Raw genomic sequence first — 21739 nt, 5'->3', positions numbered from 1 at the left:
CTTTCATTTCATAGAGGCACATCTGAATTGTCATTCCTCTCCTTAAAATACTTTGAGGTATTTTCATAGCATTCAGGATGAAATTCAAAGTCCCTATAAGACATAAAAAACCTTCATTAACTGGGCTTATGTGCATTTCCCCACCACATATTCATCCATACTCTTTACTACAGTCACATCTAATTTTTCTGAAACTGTCATGCTTTCATGCTACTGGGCTGCACCCTTTGCTTGGACCCATTCCCACCCTGTTCTCCTGGCTTAGTCTGCTACAGTTTTGCTTATTGTTTTTTCCCCAAATCTTGTCCCTTGACATACTATTAAACTGTGCATAGCTCTTAAAAGTAGTAGGCATTGGCTCATCAGGACTGTTTCAGAGGTTTTTGACTTTTTGATGTTATGAATATATCTATGAGTCTGAGCTATTACGAAAGCCCCCGATTGACGACACTTTACATTGCAATAATTTAAAACGCATCTGGCAATGGGCTGACTGATTTCAATTATCTTTCTTAACATGCTTCTAACATTCTTTATGTTCTTTATTTATTATTATGGATAACTGTATTGAAACATTGTTTAATAAATAAGAAATATCAAGTTTAATAGTATTTACAAAGAACTGTAGCTTATAGCAAATATTCAATACTGCAAAATACTAGGGAACATAAATGGATAATATTTGGATCTCCCAGCAAGCTCCTCATAGCTCTACACAAAATCATTTGTTGAAATTGCCAATTCAAGAATATATTTTGCTTCTCAAACTTGTTATTTCTTGGAACACTTGTCATAGAATTTGCATTAAGTATACTATGAGTATAATATATTAATATTTATTTTATTCATTGTTAGCAGTATACAGGACCATGGAATACAAATTTATATTATAGTAACAGTTATAAGCCAGACAGATGGATTAGACTGTAACCATTTCCCTCCTATCTGCTAGCGTCTAGGTACCCAGAAATGTAAACTTTAACCACATGTCAGAATTTCCTGCTCTTGCTTTTGTTTTTTTATCATTGGATTCCTTCAAATCACTAACATCTCTTGTTGATCACACAACAAGAAGACTGACACCACGAATCAATCAAGATGGCAGAGTATGAGGATGTGGAACTCACCTCCCCTCATGAACACATCAAAAATACATGTACATGTGGAGCAATTCTCTAACTGGAAACTCACAGAAAGACTTCTGTACAAACAAGGCTGTAAGAAAGATCCACACAAAATCAGATAGGAAGGAAAGAAAAGTGATCAGGTTGGGATCTGTGCTCCTGGAAGGGGACTCAGAGGAAAAGGGAGATTACATGGGCAGAGACCCACACTGGGGAATAAGTGGTTTAAGACACAGATTGGGCACCCCACTCCTGGGGTCCTACACAGGGGAGATGAGCCCCTTGGCTGGTCAGAGCACCACTGGGACTAACAGGAGGGCTGAGGGAAGCCTGAACTTTGCTCTTGAGGAGTGCATGCATGCTGGCTTGTCCCCAAGGCAGAGCAGAGAGGTTGGATTGAAGACTCCTCTAGTGGCTGCTGGGTTTCCCCTGACCACCTCTGCATGTGTCCCAGTCTGAGCCAAGTAAATGGTCCAGTCTCACTTACTCCACGTTGTAGCTCGGCACTGGATCTAGGGCTGCCGTGACCAGAGAAGAATTTTGGCTGTGGGACACAGAGGCAATGGGGTCCCAGAGTGTCATCTGGGTGGGGTGGTGGTGGCCATTGTTGGCGTGTGCTCAAGCAGCGCCTCAGAAGAGACCCAGAACTCTGATGGTGGCCAGTCCACCACAGCTTACACCCTGATACACACGAAGAATCCATGTGGGCCCCACCAGCCCTGCAGTGTGGCTCCACAACAGGGTGTGGGCAGTGATCAGCTGTGGGGAAAAAGTGTACCTCACAGTAATACAGTAATAGTAGGGGACTTTAACACTCCACTTAAGTCAATGGACAGATCATCCAGACAGAAAATCAATAAGGCAACAGTGATCTTAAATGACACAGTAGACCAGTTGGTCTTAATAGATATCTACAGGACATTCCATCCACAAACAGCAGAATACACATTCTTTCCAAGTGTACATGGAAAGTTCTCCTGGATGCATCACATTCTAGGCCACAAAACAAGTCTCAATAAATTTAAGAGAAAAGAAATTATATCAAGCATTTTCTTTTTCTGATCACAATATATAAAACTAGAAATCAATTACAGAAAGAAAAATAGGAAAAGCACAAACACGTGGAGGCTAAACAACATGCTACTTAAAAAACCAGTGGGTCAATGAATATATCAAAGAGGAATCAGAAAATCCTTCAGGACAAATGAAAAGGGAAACACAACTTTCCAAAATCTATGGGATGCAGCAAAATCAGTTCTAAAAGGGAGGTTTAGAGTGATACAAGCCTTCCTCAAGAAACAAGAAAAATCTCAAATAAACAAATAACCTACCATCTAAAGGAATTAGAAAAAGAAGAAAAAAACAAAGCCCAACGTAAACATAAGGAAGGAAATAATAAAGATCAGAGAAGAAATAAATAAAATAGAGACCCCCAAAACAATAGAAAAAATCAGTGAAACTAAGAGCTCTTTTTTTTAAAAGATAAAATTGATAAACCTCTAGCCAGGCTCACCAAGAAGAAAAGAGAGAAGACCCGAATAAAATAAGAAGTGAAAGAGGAGAAATAACAACTGATACCACAGAGATACAAAAAAATCATAAGAGAATACTATGAATTGTTATATACTGACAAATTGAACAACCTAAAAGAAATGGACAAATTTCTAGAAACATATAACCTGACAAGACTGAATCAAGAAGAAACAGACAATTTGAACAGAGTGATTAATAGTAGTAAAATTGAATTTATAACCAATAAAACTCCCAGCAAACAAAAGTCCAGGACTGGATGGCTTCAGAGGGGGGATTCTACCAAACATATAAAGAAGAGCTCATACCTATCCTTCTCAAACTATTCCAAAAAATTGAAGACAATGGAACACTCCCAAATTCATTCTACGAGGCCACCATTACCCTGATACCAAAACCAGGCAAAGACACTACAAAAAAGAAAGTTACAGGCCAATATCTCTGATGAATATAGATGTTGAAATCTTCAACAAAATATTTGCAAACCAAATCCAACAATATATAAGAGGATCATACACTACGATCAAGTGGGATTTGTTCCAGGGTCACAAGGATGGACAATATTCACAAATCAATCAATGTAATTCACCACATTAACAAAAGTAAGAATGAAAATCACATGATCATCTCAATAGATGCAGAAAAATCATTTGACAAAATTCAACATCCATTAATGATAAAAACTCTCATCAATGTTGGTATAGAGGGAACATATCTCAAGGCCATTTATGACAAACCCACAGCTAACATCATACTCCACAGTGAAAAGCTGACAGCCTTTCTTCTAAATTCAGGAACAAGACAAGGATGCCCACTCTCACCAATTTTACTGGAAGTCCTAGCCACAGCAATCAGACAAGAAAAAGAAATAAAAGGAATCCAAATTGGAAGGGAAGAAGTAAAACTGTCACCATTTGCCAGTGGCATGATACTATACATAGAAAACCCTAAAGACTCCACAAAAAAACTGTTAGAATTAACAAATGAATTCAGTAAAATTGTAGGATACAAAATTATTATTCAGAAATCTGTTACATTTTTATACTCTAATAGCAGACTATCAGAAAGAGAAATTAAGAAAACAGTCCTATTTACAACTGCATCAAAAAGAATAAAATACCTAGGAATAAATTTAACCAAGGAGGTGAAAGACCTATACTCTGAAAAGTACAAGACATTGATGAAAGAAATTGAAGATGAAAGAAATGGAAACATATAATATGTTCATGGATTGGAAGAATTAATATTGTTAAAATGTCCATACTATGAAAAGCAATCTACAGATTCAAGGCAACCCTATCAAAATACCCATAGCATTTTTCACAGAACTAGAACAAATAATCCTAAAATTTGTGTGGAACCAAAAAGACCTCAAATAGCCAAAGCAATCTTGAGAAAAAACAAAGTAAGAGTTACCACACTCCTGGATTTCAAACTATAATACAAAGCTATAGTAATCAAAACAGTACAGTACTGGCACAAAAATAGACACATAGATCAATGGAATGGAATAGAGAGCCGAGAAACAAACCCTTACATGGTCAATTATTCTAGAATAAGTGAGACAAGAGTATACAATGGGGAAAAGAGAGACTCTTCAATAAATGGTGCTGGGAAAACTGGACAGCTACATGTACAAGAATGAGATTAGAACATTTCCTTACACTATAAACAAAAATAAAATAAAAATGGATTAAACACCTAAATGTAAGACCTGAAACCATAGAATTCCTAGAAGAGAAAATAGACAGAACACTCTTTGGCATAAATCTCAGTAATTAAAAAACTTTGTCTCCTAAGGCAAAAGAAATAAAAGCAAAAAGAAACAAATGGAACCTAATTAAACTTAAAAGCTTTTTAAAAAATTGAGGTATAGTGATGTACAGTATTATATGTTACAGGTTGCAACATAGTGATTCACAATTTTTATAGGGTATACTCCACTTATAGTTATTATAAAATATTGACTATATTCCCTGTATAATATATCCTTGTAGCTTATTTATTTTATACATAAAAGTTTGTACCTCTTAATCCCCTCCTCCTCTTGCCCCTCCCCCCTTCTCTCTCCCTGCTGGTAACCACTAGTTTGTTTTCCATATCTGTGAATCTGTTTCTTTTAAACTTAAACGCTTTTGCACAGCAAAGAAAACCATCACCAAAATGAAAAGACAACCTATGAAATGAGAGAAAGTATTTGCAAATGATATGAGTGACAAGGAGTTAATATCCAAAATATATAAACAGCTCATACAACTCAATATCAAAAATAAAAACAACTCAATCAAAAAATATGCAGAAGACCTGAATAGACATTTTTCCAAAGAAGACACAGTGACTAGTGGGCACATGAAAAGATGCTCCACATCACTAATTATTAGAGGAATGCAAATCAAAACAACAATGAGATACCACCTCACATCTGTCAGAATGGCTATCGTCGAAATGATCACAAATAACAAATGTTGGCAAGGATGTGGAGAAAAGGGAAACCTTGTACATTGTTGGTGGGAATGTAAATTGGTGTAGCCACTATGGGAAACAGTATAGAGGTTCCTCAAAAAACTAAAAATAGCCCTCCTATATGATCCAGCAATTCCTTTCCTGGGTATATATCTGGAAAAAATAAAAACACTAATTTGAAAAGATACATGTACCCCAATGTTCATATGTTCATAGTCATTTACAATAGCCAAGATATGGAAGCAACCCTAGTGTCCATCAACAGACAAATGGATAAAGAAAAAGTGGTATGTGTATATATATATATATATATATTTACACATGGGGAAAGGGAAGGGGGAGGGGCAAGAGAGAGGTATGGGATTAAGAGATACAAACTACTATGTATAAAACATATAAGCAACAAGGATATATTGTACAGCACAGGGAATTATAGCCATTATTTTGTAATAACTTTTAATGGAGTATAATCTATAAAAATACTGAATTCTATGCTGTACACCTGAAACTAATATAATATTGTAAATTACACTTCAGTAAAAAAATTCAAAGTAAAGAAGACTGGCACTACTATAAACTCAAGAATAACAACCTCAAATGGGTACTCTATACTCCCAGGCAATTACCACATTTCTCTAGGAAGCTGGATTTCCCATTTTCCAAGACCTCTCTTTCTTCTCTTTCCTCAAATTTTCCACTCCTCTTTTGCTTCCTTTATTTTCAGATAACGAATTTGCCACAGAATTAGAAAAATTTGATAAGAAAACAGCAGCCAATAGGCAGGAACTCCATATTTCCATCACCAAATTTACAAACCTACCTTCCTTTGCACCCATGTTATTCTTCTCTTTTGGTACAACAAAGGAAATATTCTTCCTATAAAACCAGATCATGTACATGTACTCTGGATCTCATCTTATGAACTCCATCCCTGTGATCCTCTCTTATACATCCTCATTTTGACCTTTCTTCTATAATAATTCCTGTCAGCATTCAAATATACAATACTATAGTATATTATATCTGGAGCCAAACTGCCTGATTTGCTTCCCTGCTTTTTCATTAAATAAATGCTATTGAGAGTTAATGCTTTGAGATATACTATGTATACTCTTCCTTTTCTATATATCTTTTTTGTCTGTCCACCCCCACCCATTACGTAAACCTCCTCTCAATACATTCAGATTTAATAGTATTCTATTAGTTTCATCCTGAAGAAATATTTTCCAGGGCATTCTGATCTACTTCCATTTGGATAGGTTTTTCTCCAGCCTGTTGCATGTCTGTCATTTTGATATCTGCATTTATCATCCTACTGGGAAAAATCCTTTCACCTCTTTCTTTTGTTGTATTACCTAGATCTCATATCTTCTTTCTCTTTCTTGAGTTAGCTCTTTTATTTTAGCAAAACACATTCTCCAGTAGCTTCCTGAGAAAGAGCTCATAGGCTCTTATATGTCTGAAAATATCTTTTATTCCATCCACATGTTTGACTGATAATTTGGCTGGGTATAGAATTTTAGATTAATGTCTGCTAGCTTTCAGTGTTGCTGTTGAAAAGCCCAAAGCATTTATGATTCTAAATTTAGGGCTTTCTCTTTGTTTCCAGTATTCTCAAATTTTCATGATGATGTGTTTTGGAGTGGATCTATGTACTACGTTGGGTACTTGGTGAGTCCTTCCAATCTAGACTCTCATGACCTGCAGTTCTGGGACATTTTCTTGAACTATTAGTTGTTGGATTCCTTCCCTCCATTTTCTCTGTTCTTTCTTTTTGGAACTTCCACTATTTGGATGTTGGACCTCCTGGACCTCTATCTCTCTGTTACTGGGAGCTTTCTTAAAATTTACCTACAGCTTTCTGTTGCATTTTCTTTCTGCTATTGTATTTTTTATTTCCAATTATTACTGTTTGCTTTTGAATTTTTATCATATTTTTCTGTAGTTTCATCGATGCAAAATCTTCTCTTACTACTTTAAGAATATATGTGTAAATACAATGTTAGTATTTTTCTGTCACCATAGCCTCTGTTTATTCCATGTTATTTTTTTTTCCTAAGTTTGTTTTCAGTTTTGTGTTTCTTATTAAAGAGTATCTTCAGATGTCTGATGATTCTTGACTATCCACTCAAATTTAAGAATTTGGCAAAAACTAAGTTTTGTGGTGTGGATGGGGCTGGTTTACTGTGGAATTTACTGTAGAGTGATCACGTAGGGCCAGCTGGTTGGAAAATATTTCATGTCAATATCATTAGTCTTTTTTGTTGGTGTGGTTCCTCAGAGAAAAGTTTTCCAAAATCCTGACTGAAGGGCATAATTCTGGCAGCTAGCATTCTTGGAGCCTAGTGGCAGAAGAAGGTTTTTTGTCTCAACATCCAGCATATAAAAACACCGCGTCATCCTCTTTATTTTAGTATAGAGACCCTCTGTTTTGCCCTCAACTAGAGGCGATGTAGCAAGCACTTAGTTGCTCAGAGTGAGAGAGGAGATCTGAAAGGTATATTTCTTAACCAGATTCTCCATTTTCATGATTTTTTTCCACCCCTGTTTCCAGAGGTATTAACACCACCAATTCCTGAATTTGAGGGGCACTCCATGGAAAAATAGGGTTGCTGCCTTAGGATTCAGCTTTTTCAAATCTGCTAGGTCAGTTATCACTCATCCAACTCCTGGCTATCTTCCAAAATTTTGTTGGTATTATTTATCATCTCTTTGTCCTTGAGAGTTTCTGCCTTTTAAAATCCCATAATTATCATTTAATGCAGTTTTGGGAGAGTAGACGACCAATGAATATGTTCAACCTGCTATCTTTAACCAGACATCCTATTTACTCCAACCCACATCCATCTAGTTTCTTTCTCTACTATTTCCCTGAAATAGCTCTTAAGTTCATCAGTGAGCTCTAGGTTGCCTAATTCTATAGACTCCTCTAAGCTTCCTCTAATTTGATCTTTGTATAACATTCAACAAACAGTTCTGTTTCTTAAATAACCATTTCCTCTTGGATTTCATGACAAGAAATTCTTACACACCTCTGATCTCTTCTGAACTCTCAGTCATCCTTGGTGGCTCTTCTTCTTTAACAGACTTCTAAATGTTGGTAGTTTCTCTGTGGTTTAGTGATGAGCCTTCCTCTCTTTACACACTCTCTCTAGTTGATCTCTTCCATTCTTATATCTTGTAACTATTTATAGGTCAATAAATTGAAAATTTAGATCTTAATCTTTGGACATACTTTTTTAACTTCAGGCCTGCAGTTGCCTTTATGACATCTCCTTTCAGATGACTCACAAACATCTTAAACCTAACATGTCCAAAGTCGTATTTTCTCTCTTCCCTCCAAATATTCTTCCCCTCTATCTTCCATGGGTCAATAAATGTCACTTTCATCCACCAGATGCTTGAGTAAAAATCCTGAGAGACATTCTAGATGCATCCCTATTACTCCTCATGTCACCAAGTCTTGGAGATCCTATTTCCAAAATAAATCTTAAAACGATCCTCTTCTATTGACATTACCTAGTCCAAGCTATTATCCATTTATTAGCTTTTGATCCTTGAAGAAGTTATCAAACTTCTCTAATCCTCAGTAACCATATCTACAAAATACAGAATAATAATATCTATCTCATAGACTTAATGTGAAGATTACATGAGATAATACATGAAAATGTTCTGTACATTGTAAGCACTCAACAAATGCTATTATGATTATTATCACCATCATCATCACATATACATATTACTGCAGTAGCTTCCTCCTAACTGGTCTTCCACTTCCACTCTTGCCCCCTTAATCCCTTCCCTACAGAGCAGTTAAAATAACTTGGAGAAACATAAATCTGATGCCTTCTTTAAAGTGCTTTGTCCTCCCAGTGCTCTTAGGATATTCCTAAATTACATGTTAACATCATTTGTTTATATGTTCATTCATTTAAATAAATACTGAATGCCTACTATATGTCTAGTACCTTATTAGGTGTTGAGAATAGAATGGTAAGAAATAACTGGTCCCTGCCCTCATGGACAAACTATTTGGGGACACACATAAAATAAGCAAATAAAATGTGATAAATATGAATTAGGGTAAGTGCTTAATATAGCTTATAGATGATGCAAATCTGAATACTTGCTTCTAAAACTTCATCTCATGTTCCTCTTTCCCTGCTCCACACTATGGCCAGACTGGCCTGGAAAATATTTCAGTTCCTCCTGCAACATAGTGTTTGCAAGTGTTATACCCCCTACTTAGAATGCTCTTCTTACTCATCAGCTAACTCCTATTCATGCGTCAGGTTTTAGCTCAAATGTCACTTTCTCAAAAAGGCTTTCCCAGATTAATCACTTTAGATTAGATTCTCCCACCCCATTATTCTCGTCATAGCACCTGCATTTCTATTTCTTTATAGCATTGTGTTTCCCCTCCCCTACCCCATGTATACCCAGCACCTAGCGCAGTTCCTAGAACAACATGAACATTCAAAAATGCTTATTGAGTGAATGACTATCCTTGTAATCCTGAGGTAGTTGATACCATATGGTACAAGAAGTAAAATTAAAGAAAACTGCTTAACAATTGATCTAAGATAAATTGACTTTAGCTGTTTCTAGCCAAATTCAAGATCATTTTCTCAGTCTTCACTGTTATAGAGTAAGAGTAAAAAAAAGACGGCTGGATGTTAAAGGAAGGGTCTAATGGGAAGAGTCACTTTGGCAGAAGGTGAACATAATTCAAAGTCTGTTCCTTAGTTTTGTAGGTTTAAAAAACTTGATTTGATTAGTTTATTCCATAATATTCAAGCTCTGGGAGAAGTAATTCAGTCTAATAAAATTCATATGAGAAAGATTTATCAATCCTAATACAAAGTATTTAAGTCATAGTAGAAGCAAGTTTGGAATTCTATAGTTGTAAAGTTATGTCCACAATTACGATGGATAATTTTGTGAAATATCCCATGTAATAAACTTTAAAAATGATTCTTACTCTGTGATAAAGGACACATTTTCTTTTTCTATTTAATTCAACATAAATATCCAACAGGATTGAAGTGAACTGTGTAAGACATATTGTTACTTGATAAAGTACTTCTTCCTTTAAAATAAATACTGACGAATTCTCACTATCCCCCCCCCATTGTTGATGGTAAAATTATTATTATTATTTAAAATAAATTTATTTTATTTTTATTTATTTTTGGCTGTGTTAGGTCTTTGTTGCTGCACGCGGGCTTACGCTAGTTGTGGCGAGTGGGGGCCACTCCTCGTTGTAGTGTGCAGGCTTCTCTTATTGCAGAACACGGGCTCTAGGCGTGTGGGTTTCAGTAGTTGTGGTGCGCAGGCTCAGCAGTTGTGGTGCGCAGGCTCAGTAGTTGTGGCGCGCAGGCTCTAGAGTGCAGGCTCAGTAGCTGTGGTGCATGGGCTCAGCTGCTCTGAGGCATGTGGGATCTTCCCAGACCAGGACTTGAACCCGTGTCCCCTGCATTGGCAGGTGGATTCCTAACCACCGTGCCACCAGAGAAGCCCTACAATTATTGAATCATTTGCTTCATACCTGATATTTCCATTTCCAACATTATATCTTTTTTTTTTATAGACTTTTACTTTTTTTTTTTAAGTATTTGTTTATTTATTTATTTATTTATGGCTGTGTTGGGTCTTCCTTTCTGTGCGAGGGCTTTCTCTAGTTGTGGCAAGCAGGGACCACTCTTCATCGCGGTGCGCGGGCCTCTCACTATCGTGGCCTCTCTTGTTGTGGAGCACAGGCTCCAGACGCGCAGGCTCAGTAATTGTGGCTCACGGGCCCAGCTGCTCCGCGGCATGTGGGATCTTCCCAGACCAGGGCTCGAACCCGTGTCCCCTGCATTGGCAGGCAGACTCTCAACCACTGCGCCACCAGGGAAGCCCTATATCTTTTTTTAAAACACATTTTATGGTAGTTTTTTTTTGAATATCATAAAAAAGGTGTGGCTGTGGACCTCCATTTCCAGTAATGTTGGGCTAGGCATTCAGACAAACCCTTCTTGCTGAAGCAGTGGAAAGCCAAGAACAGTGAAGAATTTGAAGAACTGCCAGGCCTGTATCAGGATGAGGATAGAAGTCGGGTGTGATGCAACCGACATTTGGGACCACTTTTATTCTGGAGACATTCCTCTATTCCAGGATGGGTGGCTGAGATGCTGAGGGATGCTTCTGATAGCTCCACAGAAGCAAGGGATCAGAGATTGGAGTCCAGGATCCACTAATGGTTGGGACCTAGTGAACCACACTCACTGCAGGTTAGGACCTCAAAGAGCTGTACCCCAGGAGTGAGCATGAACTCTCCCAGCACTGGGATGGGGACTAGCTCTGTTGGACTTACTAAGTTACGGTTATGTCTATATACTCTACTTTATGAGCCAGTTAAGAGGCTATCAGGAATAATGTTGTCTATATTTTGTATTTAACCTCAGCATTGATTTTGAACTTGACTCCTGAGTAAGCTTCAATTCCAAATTAACAGCTTTCAGCCTACTGCAATTATTCAAGAGGGCCATCATTAGGGTTTTAGACCTGGCCAAGTCACTGTGACACCTACTCTAATTATTAACAAGATTAATTAATGAAGCGCTTCAATTGAATACAGAGAAATGCCATCATAGTAAGATCAGAAAACTCTTCTTGTTATACAGAAGGAATTTTAGAAAGATAGAATGGCAGAGAAGCAGTTATGAGGAAGGCAGTTACTAAAGACAAAAGACTATTCTCAAAGCTGATTCCTCATAAATGCTTGATTTTTTATTAAACTCACACATATGGAAGTCATAAAAGTTTTAGTGAGTGTAGGAAAATATGTTCATGATACCCTGGCACTTGATTTCATCTGATAAATACCCTCAAAATTTATAAACACAATAGAGACAAAGACAATCCAAGTCAGAACAAATTTTTAAAACATAAAATGTATTTGAGACGCTTTTCTATTCTTGAACCTCTCATTTTAGATTTAGAGATATAATAAACATAGTATATACTACTCCCAATTATTGAAGCCCTACTTTGTAGCCTCCACCTTATTACTAAATAAGAGTGTAAGCCATTCCTTTCCAAACACTAACTGGATGGTAAGAGCAGAAAAAGAGAGAGAAAAAAAAAAAAGAAAACCACATGCTTTTTTTTTCCTAGGGAAGAAGTTCTTTTTGTAATTATTCATTTCATAACTAGCATTTGAAACAAAATTTTCAAGATGTCACGGGCCTAATGACTTGTAGCTCTATTTTTCACTATGCAGGAGGTTACATCACAATACTTGACCTTAATATCAAAGCATCCCTTTCTATTTGTGTTAGGTTTTTAAGGTAAATTTTACTTTGTAATATTCACCCCTTACTGGTCTGAGTTCTTTCCTTCAGAGCCTCAGAGAATAAACGTACTTCAGAGCCTCGGAGAATAAATGTACTTCATCATTTACACAACACTTTCCCAGATTTGAAGTTAGCCGTCACATCAATCTGAGACCCCTTTTCTCTTCTACAGGTAATTGTCTACAGTTCCTTCAGATATCCCATTACAGCTGTCAAACCTTAGATTTTCATCATGTTTTACAAGTAAAACCCTCATCCAAACCAATGCAATGTGACTAAAGCAGGATACATTAATACTATTGCTTCCATTTTTCTAGATCTTTTAACTATTAAAATGCAACTATTTCTGCAACCGAAGTCATATCACCCTGTTGGGATCAGAATAATAGTTAAGTACTATTGCTATTTCTTCGTCGATTCAACTATAAAGCCAGGTTTTACTCATGCTGGACTCACATAATGTGTTGTGTTAGAACTTAAGGGCAGCACTTCACATTTATGAGTATTCAATCTTGGAATTTTTCAGCCTGTTGAGATTTTTGAATTGTCATCTATTGTTATCTGTAACTTTAATAACTGTCTTTAAATAGTGGATGAAGACGGACTGCATGAGGCCAAGGATAAAGGACTGACATAAGCCATCAGAGGTCTCTGGAAGTTGACACTGATTCGTTTATATAACTGTGGTCATAGTTGTGGTTCTCAAATTGTTATTATCATCAAAATCATTTGGAGGGCTTGATAAACAGATTGTTGGTCTCATTTATTTCTGACTTCTGAGAATTTACATTTCTAAAAAGTTCCCAGGCAATGTGATGCACACACTTTGAGAAGCATTGCCTTATGGGTAGTTAATTGTTCAACAAACTACCACCACTTACCCTAGGAGACTCCTTACAAACCTTTTAATATGATGTTTGGCTTGACTTATTCTAAGGTTGGATTTATGTTGGCCCCCAAAGATACACTTTTGTCCTGATGCACAAATTGATCAGATTGCATTATGGTTCCACTTCCATAATTTTTATGCTTTCATTGAGAAGGAAAGGGTAAGTAGTTCAGTTTAGTTAGAGAGCCGAAACTCTGGCCAATTCTAACTCCAGTGCTGTTTCAAATAAATGTTTAAATGTTGATATTATCAAAGATTAAATAAATTCTCCCAGAGAGATGTTGCAGTTTCCAAACAGATCTAAGTTCACACAGACCTCAGTCTATTATAAATGAAAGGGAACAGTCAGCCTTTCCACTTTGACACTTTGTCAGCAACAGACATTGAATTACAACTTTCAGGAGCTGATTGCATACCAGAAAGTTTGGAGTCAAAGACGGGAAATTTCAAATGCCCTCTGGTGTTAAAAACAAAAAACATTTTACTTTCTCTTATCCAAGTGGTTAAGACTCCACCTACAGAGTGAGATTTGGCAGATATTGGTACATAAGTCAAAGCAGTGATGATAAATATGTAACTTGACTATAGCAGCTGTTCACTGGCCCTCTGCCCTCCCCAAAATATGCTCAGACAACAATATTTTCACTTCATTTATTCCTTCAAAACAAGTCAATTCATACAATATTTATGTATTTAAAATTGTACACATCATAAAATCAATGCATCTTAATGACAATGGCAAAATCACATAAGAGTTGTACAAAATGAAAGTAGACATCTCCCAAGTAGCAGCAGTGCGTTAACTTCGAAAAAATGCTGGCAAATAGACAAAATATTTTTAAAACAAGAAAGCACTGTCCATCTTCATTAAGAAAAAATATTTTCTTATGCCAAGTGAAACAGTACTTTGTTCTGTTTGTCCTTCCCTATACTTTTCAAGTCATATTTTAAAGCTCTAAATTTGACAGATTTATGGGTTTCTTCTTGCTTCAAGAATTTCAACCTCTACTGCATTAATACAGGAAATATAGGACTATTGTCATTCTCTATTCCTTTTGACAAACTATATGTACTTATTCTGTATTTTAAACTTAATACTTTTTTAAAGGAAAAAAAGTTACTCTTTGCTAAGGAAATTATATTTCCTGTAAACAGCTTATGTGATGAATGGCACCAAGGTGAGCTGGAAAACTGACAAGAATTAGGTGCCCTGGTCCTTTTAAGTAACTTACAGGCTACAACTAACTACATATCCTATACCAGTATAGAGTCACGCTCATGTAATCTTAGTAGGAATTGTAAACCTTTCTTAGGTTAACCTGTTTGCCTACAACATAACTAAATCATATCTTCACTATCCCTAAACTCTTAGACATAGATTTGTATTTTTAAAAACAAGTATAAAAAAGCATTATAGCAAAATCCTTGTAGTCATGGTTTTATACTGTACTGACAAGCCTTTCCATTACGGTCTTGCTACATTCTATGCCAAGAAATGGGGGAGGAGGGTTAAGGTGACACAAAGGCATAAGGCATTGCTTGAAAAATTTTCTGAAAAGCATAATTCAAGACTAGGAATGCATTCGAGGATCTCTTCTGTTTATGTGGCACTTTATCTTCTTGCCCCTTTCTCCCTTTACTCTGAAACAGCACGGCAGGGTTACCAATCTCCTCTAAATTCTATCAACCAAGACCTAAAGCAGCACCCCACAATTCAATATCAATGTAATAATTTCTTCAAAGTCAAATACGCAAAGCACTGTAAACAAAATGCCAGCTAATTTCTGGAGAAGGAAATAAAAAACCAAACCCTTTTCCACAATTAGGGAAGTTTTATAATCCTTTTAAGTTGGATGAAATGTGCCGAAATACCATAACTCTTAGTAAGAAAACATCTTTAGTTAATAAACTAGTTTATTCAAGTCAAGTGTTTCACTTTAGACTTAATGATGTTGCTTACACATGATGCTTTTAAGGCCTTTGACTCAAAAATCAGCTCAAAATCGTAAGTTTGCTTAGAAACAAATGAAGGGTTTTAAGAATCTAATCTTTTCAAAGTTGTAGTAGTCATCTCTGTGCTACAAGGACAAATTTGAATACTGTATGGTACAATGAATAAAGAACAATCACATTATAGAAATAAGTAACACTTTGAATGCTAGGGCACAGAGCATGCTCTTAATAGTTACTGAAATGGAGTTCTACTGTTACCAAAACACCAGAATGTTGTACCATTGGATACACTATTCACTGATGGTAATTGTTGATTAAGAAGAACTGATAGTTGGCAGTTCCAGAATTATATTTTAATGTCTTTGACAAGGTTCCCGGAGAGGGCTAACATGTAAACTTTTATTTCATATTTTTAAAGTGCTGTAAATAATAACAAATGTGTGTTCTCAATACATGAAAGAACATAAAAAACTTAATATATGAAAGTTTAGGAAGGCCACCTGACACATAAAGAAAAAAAAAATCACTCTGCTGCTAATCTTCTACACTCTCTATTCAATTTTTTCAAAAAAGACATAGAAAACTATGTTCAGTTAGGGCAACTTGCAACATTCATGTTTTAATGCCTACATAAGATAGAAAGAATAAGCTAGACATGCAAGTTAGGTGCATTTACGGGCATGTATAGATAAATAATATGTTAATTCATTCCTGATTATGATTTTGCTGGAACTTGAACTTCATGGAATAATCAAGTGGTATGACTATATTAGTTTTTGCCAACAGGGTCAAGCTGACCAGCCCCCAAACCTTTCAAGGGTATCACTTGACTGTGCCCATTATCCATTCATGGGAAACAATTAAGAAATCAACCATGAACCACTAACAGAAGATGTACCATACTGATGTCTTCACATGGCTATCACATCGCAAAATTCCCAGAGATATTAATTTTAACTTCTGAAATCACTCTATCTATCTAGAAGTACATTCATTGCCCTACATCTAATCTTTAAATCCAAAGAAGAGTAAGAAAAAGAAGAATAAGGGAAAGGAGGAGTGGGGGATGGGAAAGCACAATCTTCATTCATTCTGCTACCAATGTAAACTATCCTCGTTTTAATTAAAAAAAAAAAATCTTGTATGGCAGTCAAAAACTGAATGAATAGGAAGAGGGGTTTCACTCTGCTTAAGAGCAAATTTAAGAAAAAGTTTCTTTTAATCTTGTTGCAAGATTTCAAAATTCTCAAGATTAGAACTTACAGACATTAATAAACTAATTTCAAGAGTATAAGAAGTGCAATTAAAAAAATCTAAGTTCTGTGAGGCTTACAAGCTTGAGTTCAGAGTTAGCACAAGATTAGGTTTTTAAATCCTCAATAATTAAATGATCTGCAAATAGTGCTTCATCTTGAATTTCCCATGATCAGAACATTACTTAAAAGTCCTAGTGCTGAATTTCAGCAGCTGATTAATTTAAAAAGTCATTACTGAGAGCGATCTATCAGTGTCCAACTGAAGAATGCACAACCTAATTAACAGGTAAAACAGAATAAACTAAGAGTCCCTGAATAAATATTTGACTTGTTATAAAAGCATAAGCTTAAATATGCAAACAAAACCACTTAAAATAACAGGTTTCATTTTATAAAATATCAGGTTCTATTTCTTTCCATTTGTTAAATTGGAAATTTGTTAAATTAAAATCAAATGCATTGACTGAAAAATTATATATATATATATATATATATATATATATATATATATATCCCTTTGCTGAAACTAACACAACATTGTAAATCAACTATACTTCAATAAAAAATTTAAAAAAAATCAAATGTATTGATAGATAAAGGATACTCAATTTTAAAGCAACAGAAATTTATGCTGGGAAACATCAATATATGCCTGACATTATAAATTACTCAATAAATATCTGTTGCATGAATAGACTTCTCTAAAATTCCAGTAAGCAAGTATCAAGTTTGGCCCCTGAAATACTTAAGAAAGGAAGGCAAGGTTTATGAATAATGATGCATAAAGCTCAATTTGATGGGTGCTACCCAGTGGTATACTCTTAACCTACAGCTTTAAATTTAATATTTTCTGGGGGAAATAAGATACAAAATCCTTTTAGACCTGATGACAGACAGGTACAAAGAGATTTTCAATCATATTCATTTGTACACATTATGATTGCCAAACATTAAGTTTCACAAACTCACAAGTGCTATTTTTAAGGCTTAGTTAAATAGAAAATTAAACACTTTTAAGTTACAGTGACCACAATAACTTATAATGCCTAAAAGACCTATTCACACAAAAGGTACTCAAGAAATGTCATCTAATGATTTCAAGCATATTTTGTAAATTGTTCCTTAAAGGTACATTTCTCCTAAACTGTTTAAATATTCCTTAATTTTATATGGCTATCTCTACCAAGTGAAAGTGCTAAAAGTAAATCTCAATTTTGAAACATTTGCCAAGAAGATATGCTAAAATATGTATGTGCTTTAAAGTATACCATTGGGGTTTTTTTTGGTCACGCCACGTGGCTTGTGGGACCTTAGTTCCCCAACCAAGGATTGAACTCGCGCCCTTGGCAATGAAAGCACGGAGTCCTAACCACTGGACCGCCAGGGAATTCCCATACCATTGGTTTTCTAAGTGAGATACTTAATCAAAAATGAGACCAAGATAATAAAACTTTACAACATTAGGCCTCTTCACATTATGTAAGATAATACATAACAAATTATAATTTAGCATCCCTGATCGTCAGAAGAATTAAGAAAAGAGGTAGAAAACTTTTATCTGGAAGATGTCATAGTGAAGCTAAGTCTTAGAGGGTGTGCCTTGTGGATTAGCCCACCAAGCAAATGGCTACACATCTAATATCAGTAAGAAGCAGAATTCTGAGAAGGATGAATAAGGCAAAGATTTAAAAACTGTCATATTTTGTAAGTGAAACAAATTCATTCAGTATTATTATCCCGATTACTTTAAAACTCTGCAAAAGTCAAGGTAAAAGATGGTGGATAAAAGTGCTAATTTTCAGAGACATGAAATCATTTAAAAGAGCATTAGTGGTGGGATAAGGCTAGCATGAAAACAAATTCTGTTTAGGTAGCCAAAGATCTCATAAAAACCAAACCAAAGCACGTTATAATTTTAGATGAAAAGTTTTTTTAGGAGTCGGAGGAAGTGCTCTTAACAAAAAGCTGAGGAAATCAAATCCCTCCAGGCAAATCTTTAGGTAGAAAGGCAAAAATAGAGCATTCAAATTTCAAGCAACTTCAATTAAAAAAAATATCCTGCTTAATTTTAAAGTTTTATCCAATGCGACAAAGATGAATAAATGAGTTGCATTAAAACATGAGGCCAACAGTCTTTTAAAGCTTCAGTAATCTGCTCAGGCACCTCCTCCCTCACACATTCTACTTTTATAACACTAGAAATCCTTAACTGGGCACTATCAGTTCTTGTTGTTAGGTAACATTCTCAAGGAGTAGACTCAACCCTGTAAAAATTGCTTGTTATGTACTTATAACTGGTGAAGTACACATCTATAAAGTCTACCAAGTTGCAATATAAAATCAGTTTTGACAGTTCTGAGTATCTTCATTTGAGGAATCAATTCATAATTTAGAAACTATTACCTCAATTTTTAAAAGGACTCAATTACCGGAGATACTGTGGTTTATGTCCGCTGGCCTCACCTGAGGCCTTTCCCATTACCCAAAATATGAAGTTGTTTTCTTCTACAAGTTAATGCTGCTGGGTGCTAGTTTATAATGCTAAAACTCAATCTTCAGGTTAGTGTCAGTAGGTAGCAAGGACCACCTATTCTGTCACCCCAGCAGAGAGAGGGCATGTATCACCACTGTAGACACACATCTGTAAACTTGCACGCTAATTTTAATCTTAACAAGGAATTCAGTGTCTTAGTGGCTTTAGGTTAAAAGGATGGTTCAAGCATTGTATCCTTTTGTTCCTTAGGGTTACGAATAGCTTATTGGAAAACCCAGAACCTTCTGGATCTGTGAGGTAGTAGGCTTCAATCCTCATTATGCATGGATCACACTTCTCCGAAGTTGGTATGGCCTGTCTCCTTGGCATGGTCCCTTGCTTCTGTGTGCCCAGTTAATCCCTTCTGACATACCATGCATCTCAGGGTGAAGCGGTTTACATCAGTAAATTGTCTCTTGCTTCTAGCTTCATCTGCTAATTCCAGTGCTTGCACAAGAACAATATCATCATTAGAGGAGAAAATGGTCAGAGGAGGGGTGTCTGGGTCGGGGAAGACACGCTGAAGCGGATCATAGTGGATGCCATCATAAATAAGCAGGACCCTTTTAGTATATCCTGCATCTTCCCCAAAACGATCAATTCGTACTGTCTGTGTATCCACCACACATATTTCGCATTGATAAAACTTAGACAAAATGGATATCTCAATAGCTCCACCCCAAGTATCACCCCTTTTGATCCAGTCACAGTACTCTTGATTTGTCTTTCCCAGTATTGCCTTGCTATAGAAGTCTGGATCACTTGCTACAAGCTGTGCTATGAGGTGTCTCATCTCAGGGGCACAAGCTGGATTCAAGACTCCGCCTTCAACAACATAGTACACACTGGTAAAGAGGCAAGAGTTGTCTGCTGGGACCACCGCTCTGGTAAGCACAGGCAAAGTTTCCCTGATGTAACTAGGAGCACCATGTTTTGTAAATGCAGGTGACATTTTGGGCCTGGTTTGGTCTTCTTCAACAATCAGCATGTCTCCTGTCAAAAATAAAACAAATCCAGAACTGCAGAGAAAGTATAGATGAAATTGGGTGTTCACTAACCAAGGCTGTAAATTACAAACAGAAGGAGTTAAAGTATAAGCTGGGGTTACTAGGGAGAATACAGCTTTGCAAACATGTGACCAGTAACACTTTCTGTTCACTGATCTTCATAAAGACGCAAATGGAACAAAGAGCAAAACACTTTAGGTTGCACCTCATTTAGTAAAGGGGCCTGAATTTTACACCTTTATACTTGCTTAAAAAGATACATTTCAAGAACAAAATTTTCTTAAGCTTGCTGTCTGCAGTTTAAAAACACTTCCAAAAGGTGTTTGTCACAGACTCGGCCACTAGGGGGTTCTCTCCTTATGAAACTTACATACTTACCCTGCTCAGTGTTTACAGGATCCTTGATACAACAACGGAAAGCTTTTAATTACCATTATTGCTGTTCAAGTTTTAATACTGGACAGAAATAACTGCTGTTGTCTAGAACTTGAAAGGGCCTTTACTGGGTGTGTCAGAGCAAACTCTAAAATGAATACAACTGTCAAAGTAAGTATATATGAAGGTGATTGCAAAAATGAACCAGGAAAGCAAAAAAGTATCCTACATCCTTCAGACCTGCTGTCTTCTTTCAGTGATATAGGGGAAAAGAGCCATCAGGACAGAGAAAATAGGTCCCATTTTTAAAATACTTTTGCGGACGCAGAGGGAAACAAAATGAATGAGACGTTTTCAAGAGAGATCAGAAAGCGGATTGAGGAAAGGGGACTCCAAGCCTTTAGGCTTCTCACAGAGGCTGGGCCCTCCCTGCTAGACACTTGCCCTGGCCTCCGTCAGAGTTCTCTGTTCTTTAATCTTTCCTATCCTGTTCCTCCAAGCTCCCAGCTGACCCACACCACCTCGCCCTGTTTGTTCTCCCTTATGCCCCTCTCCGACCTCTCAGGACTAGCCTTGGCCTAGCCTCGATTCCCTTACCTGACTGAATGGGCAAATCCCCCAGAATGGTATCCCCGTTGCTGAGGTCCAGGCACTCGGGCGGGTATCCGACGAGGATTCGCTGACAGCCGGGGGCGATCCCGGTGACGGTGGCAATTTGGTCCTGGAGTTCCCGCGTCCGGGTCCGGCTGGACAACCCCTGCAAAACATGGGTGCCATCCTTGGCCTTGCAGCGGAGCCGCCACATCGTGTCGGTCCGGCCGCCCACAGGCCAGACACCCGTGGGGCCAGCTTTGGTCCCGGCAGCAGGTTGGCAGACGCTGCCGGAGTAAGAAGCCGGCGGGTGGACTCCAAAATAGCCACCCTTTGCCGGTCCAAACATCGCGAGATGTCGCTGGTTGTTACAGTTCTCGCGGTACTCTGCGGCTTCTGTTTTAGCACACTCTTAAAGTGATAACTGATTCTCACCATCTCCCCCTTCAGGAGGCAAAGGATGAAGATTTATCCGTATTCCTAATGTACGACTGGTCTTGCTACCTGTAGAGCGAGTGAGGTACCCTCCGCGTCGGAAGCATATATGCTTAAGGGAAGGGAGTGGCGGAAGGAGTTCCTGAATCGAATACAGTGGAATGTAACCTTGCAATTAGGTCGGAAATTATTAAATTGGGGCTTCCAAACTACACCGGGAGAAACAGGATCATAGTTCGGAAT

At 36.9% G+C, this 21739-nt stretch overlaps 1 protein-coding gene across 1 annotated transcript in view; it reads right to left on the bottom strand.

The window, feature by feature from the left end:
• The window catches only part of LOC309605074 (specifically androgen-regulated gene protein), a 37918-nt gene extending 16333 nt beyond the window's left edge, over positions 1-21585 (bottom strand). Inside the window, exon 1 of the mRNA XM_082340397.1 lies at positions 21068-21585. Coding sequence (XP_082196523.1) covers positions 21068-21499 — 432 coding nt within the window. The 5' untranslated portion in view covers positions 21500-21585. The remainder of the gene's footprint in view (positions 1-21067) is intronic.
• Between the last annotated feature and the right edge of the window lie 154 nt (positions 21586-21739).

The sequence above is a fragment of the Balaenoptera borealis genome (assembly GCF_965194805.1).
Source record: "Balaenoptera borealis genome assembly, chromosome: 1".
NCBI classification, from domain to species: domain Eukaryota; kingdom Metazoa; phylum Chordata; class Mammalia; order Artiodactyla; family Balaenopteridae; genus Balaenoptera; species Balaenoptera borealis.
This window is presented reverse-complemented; position numbering and strand designations above follow the sequence as displayed.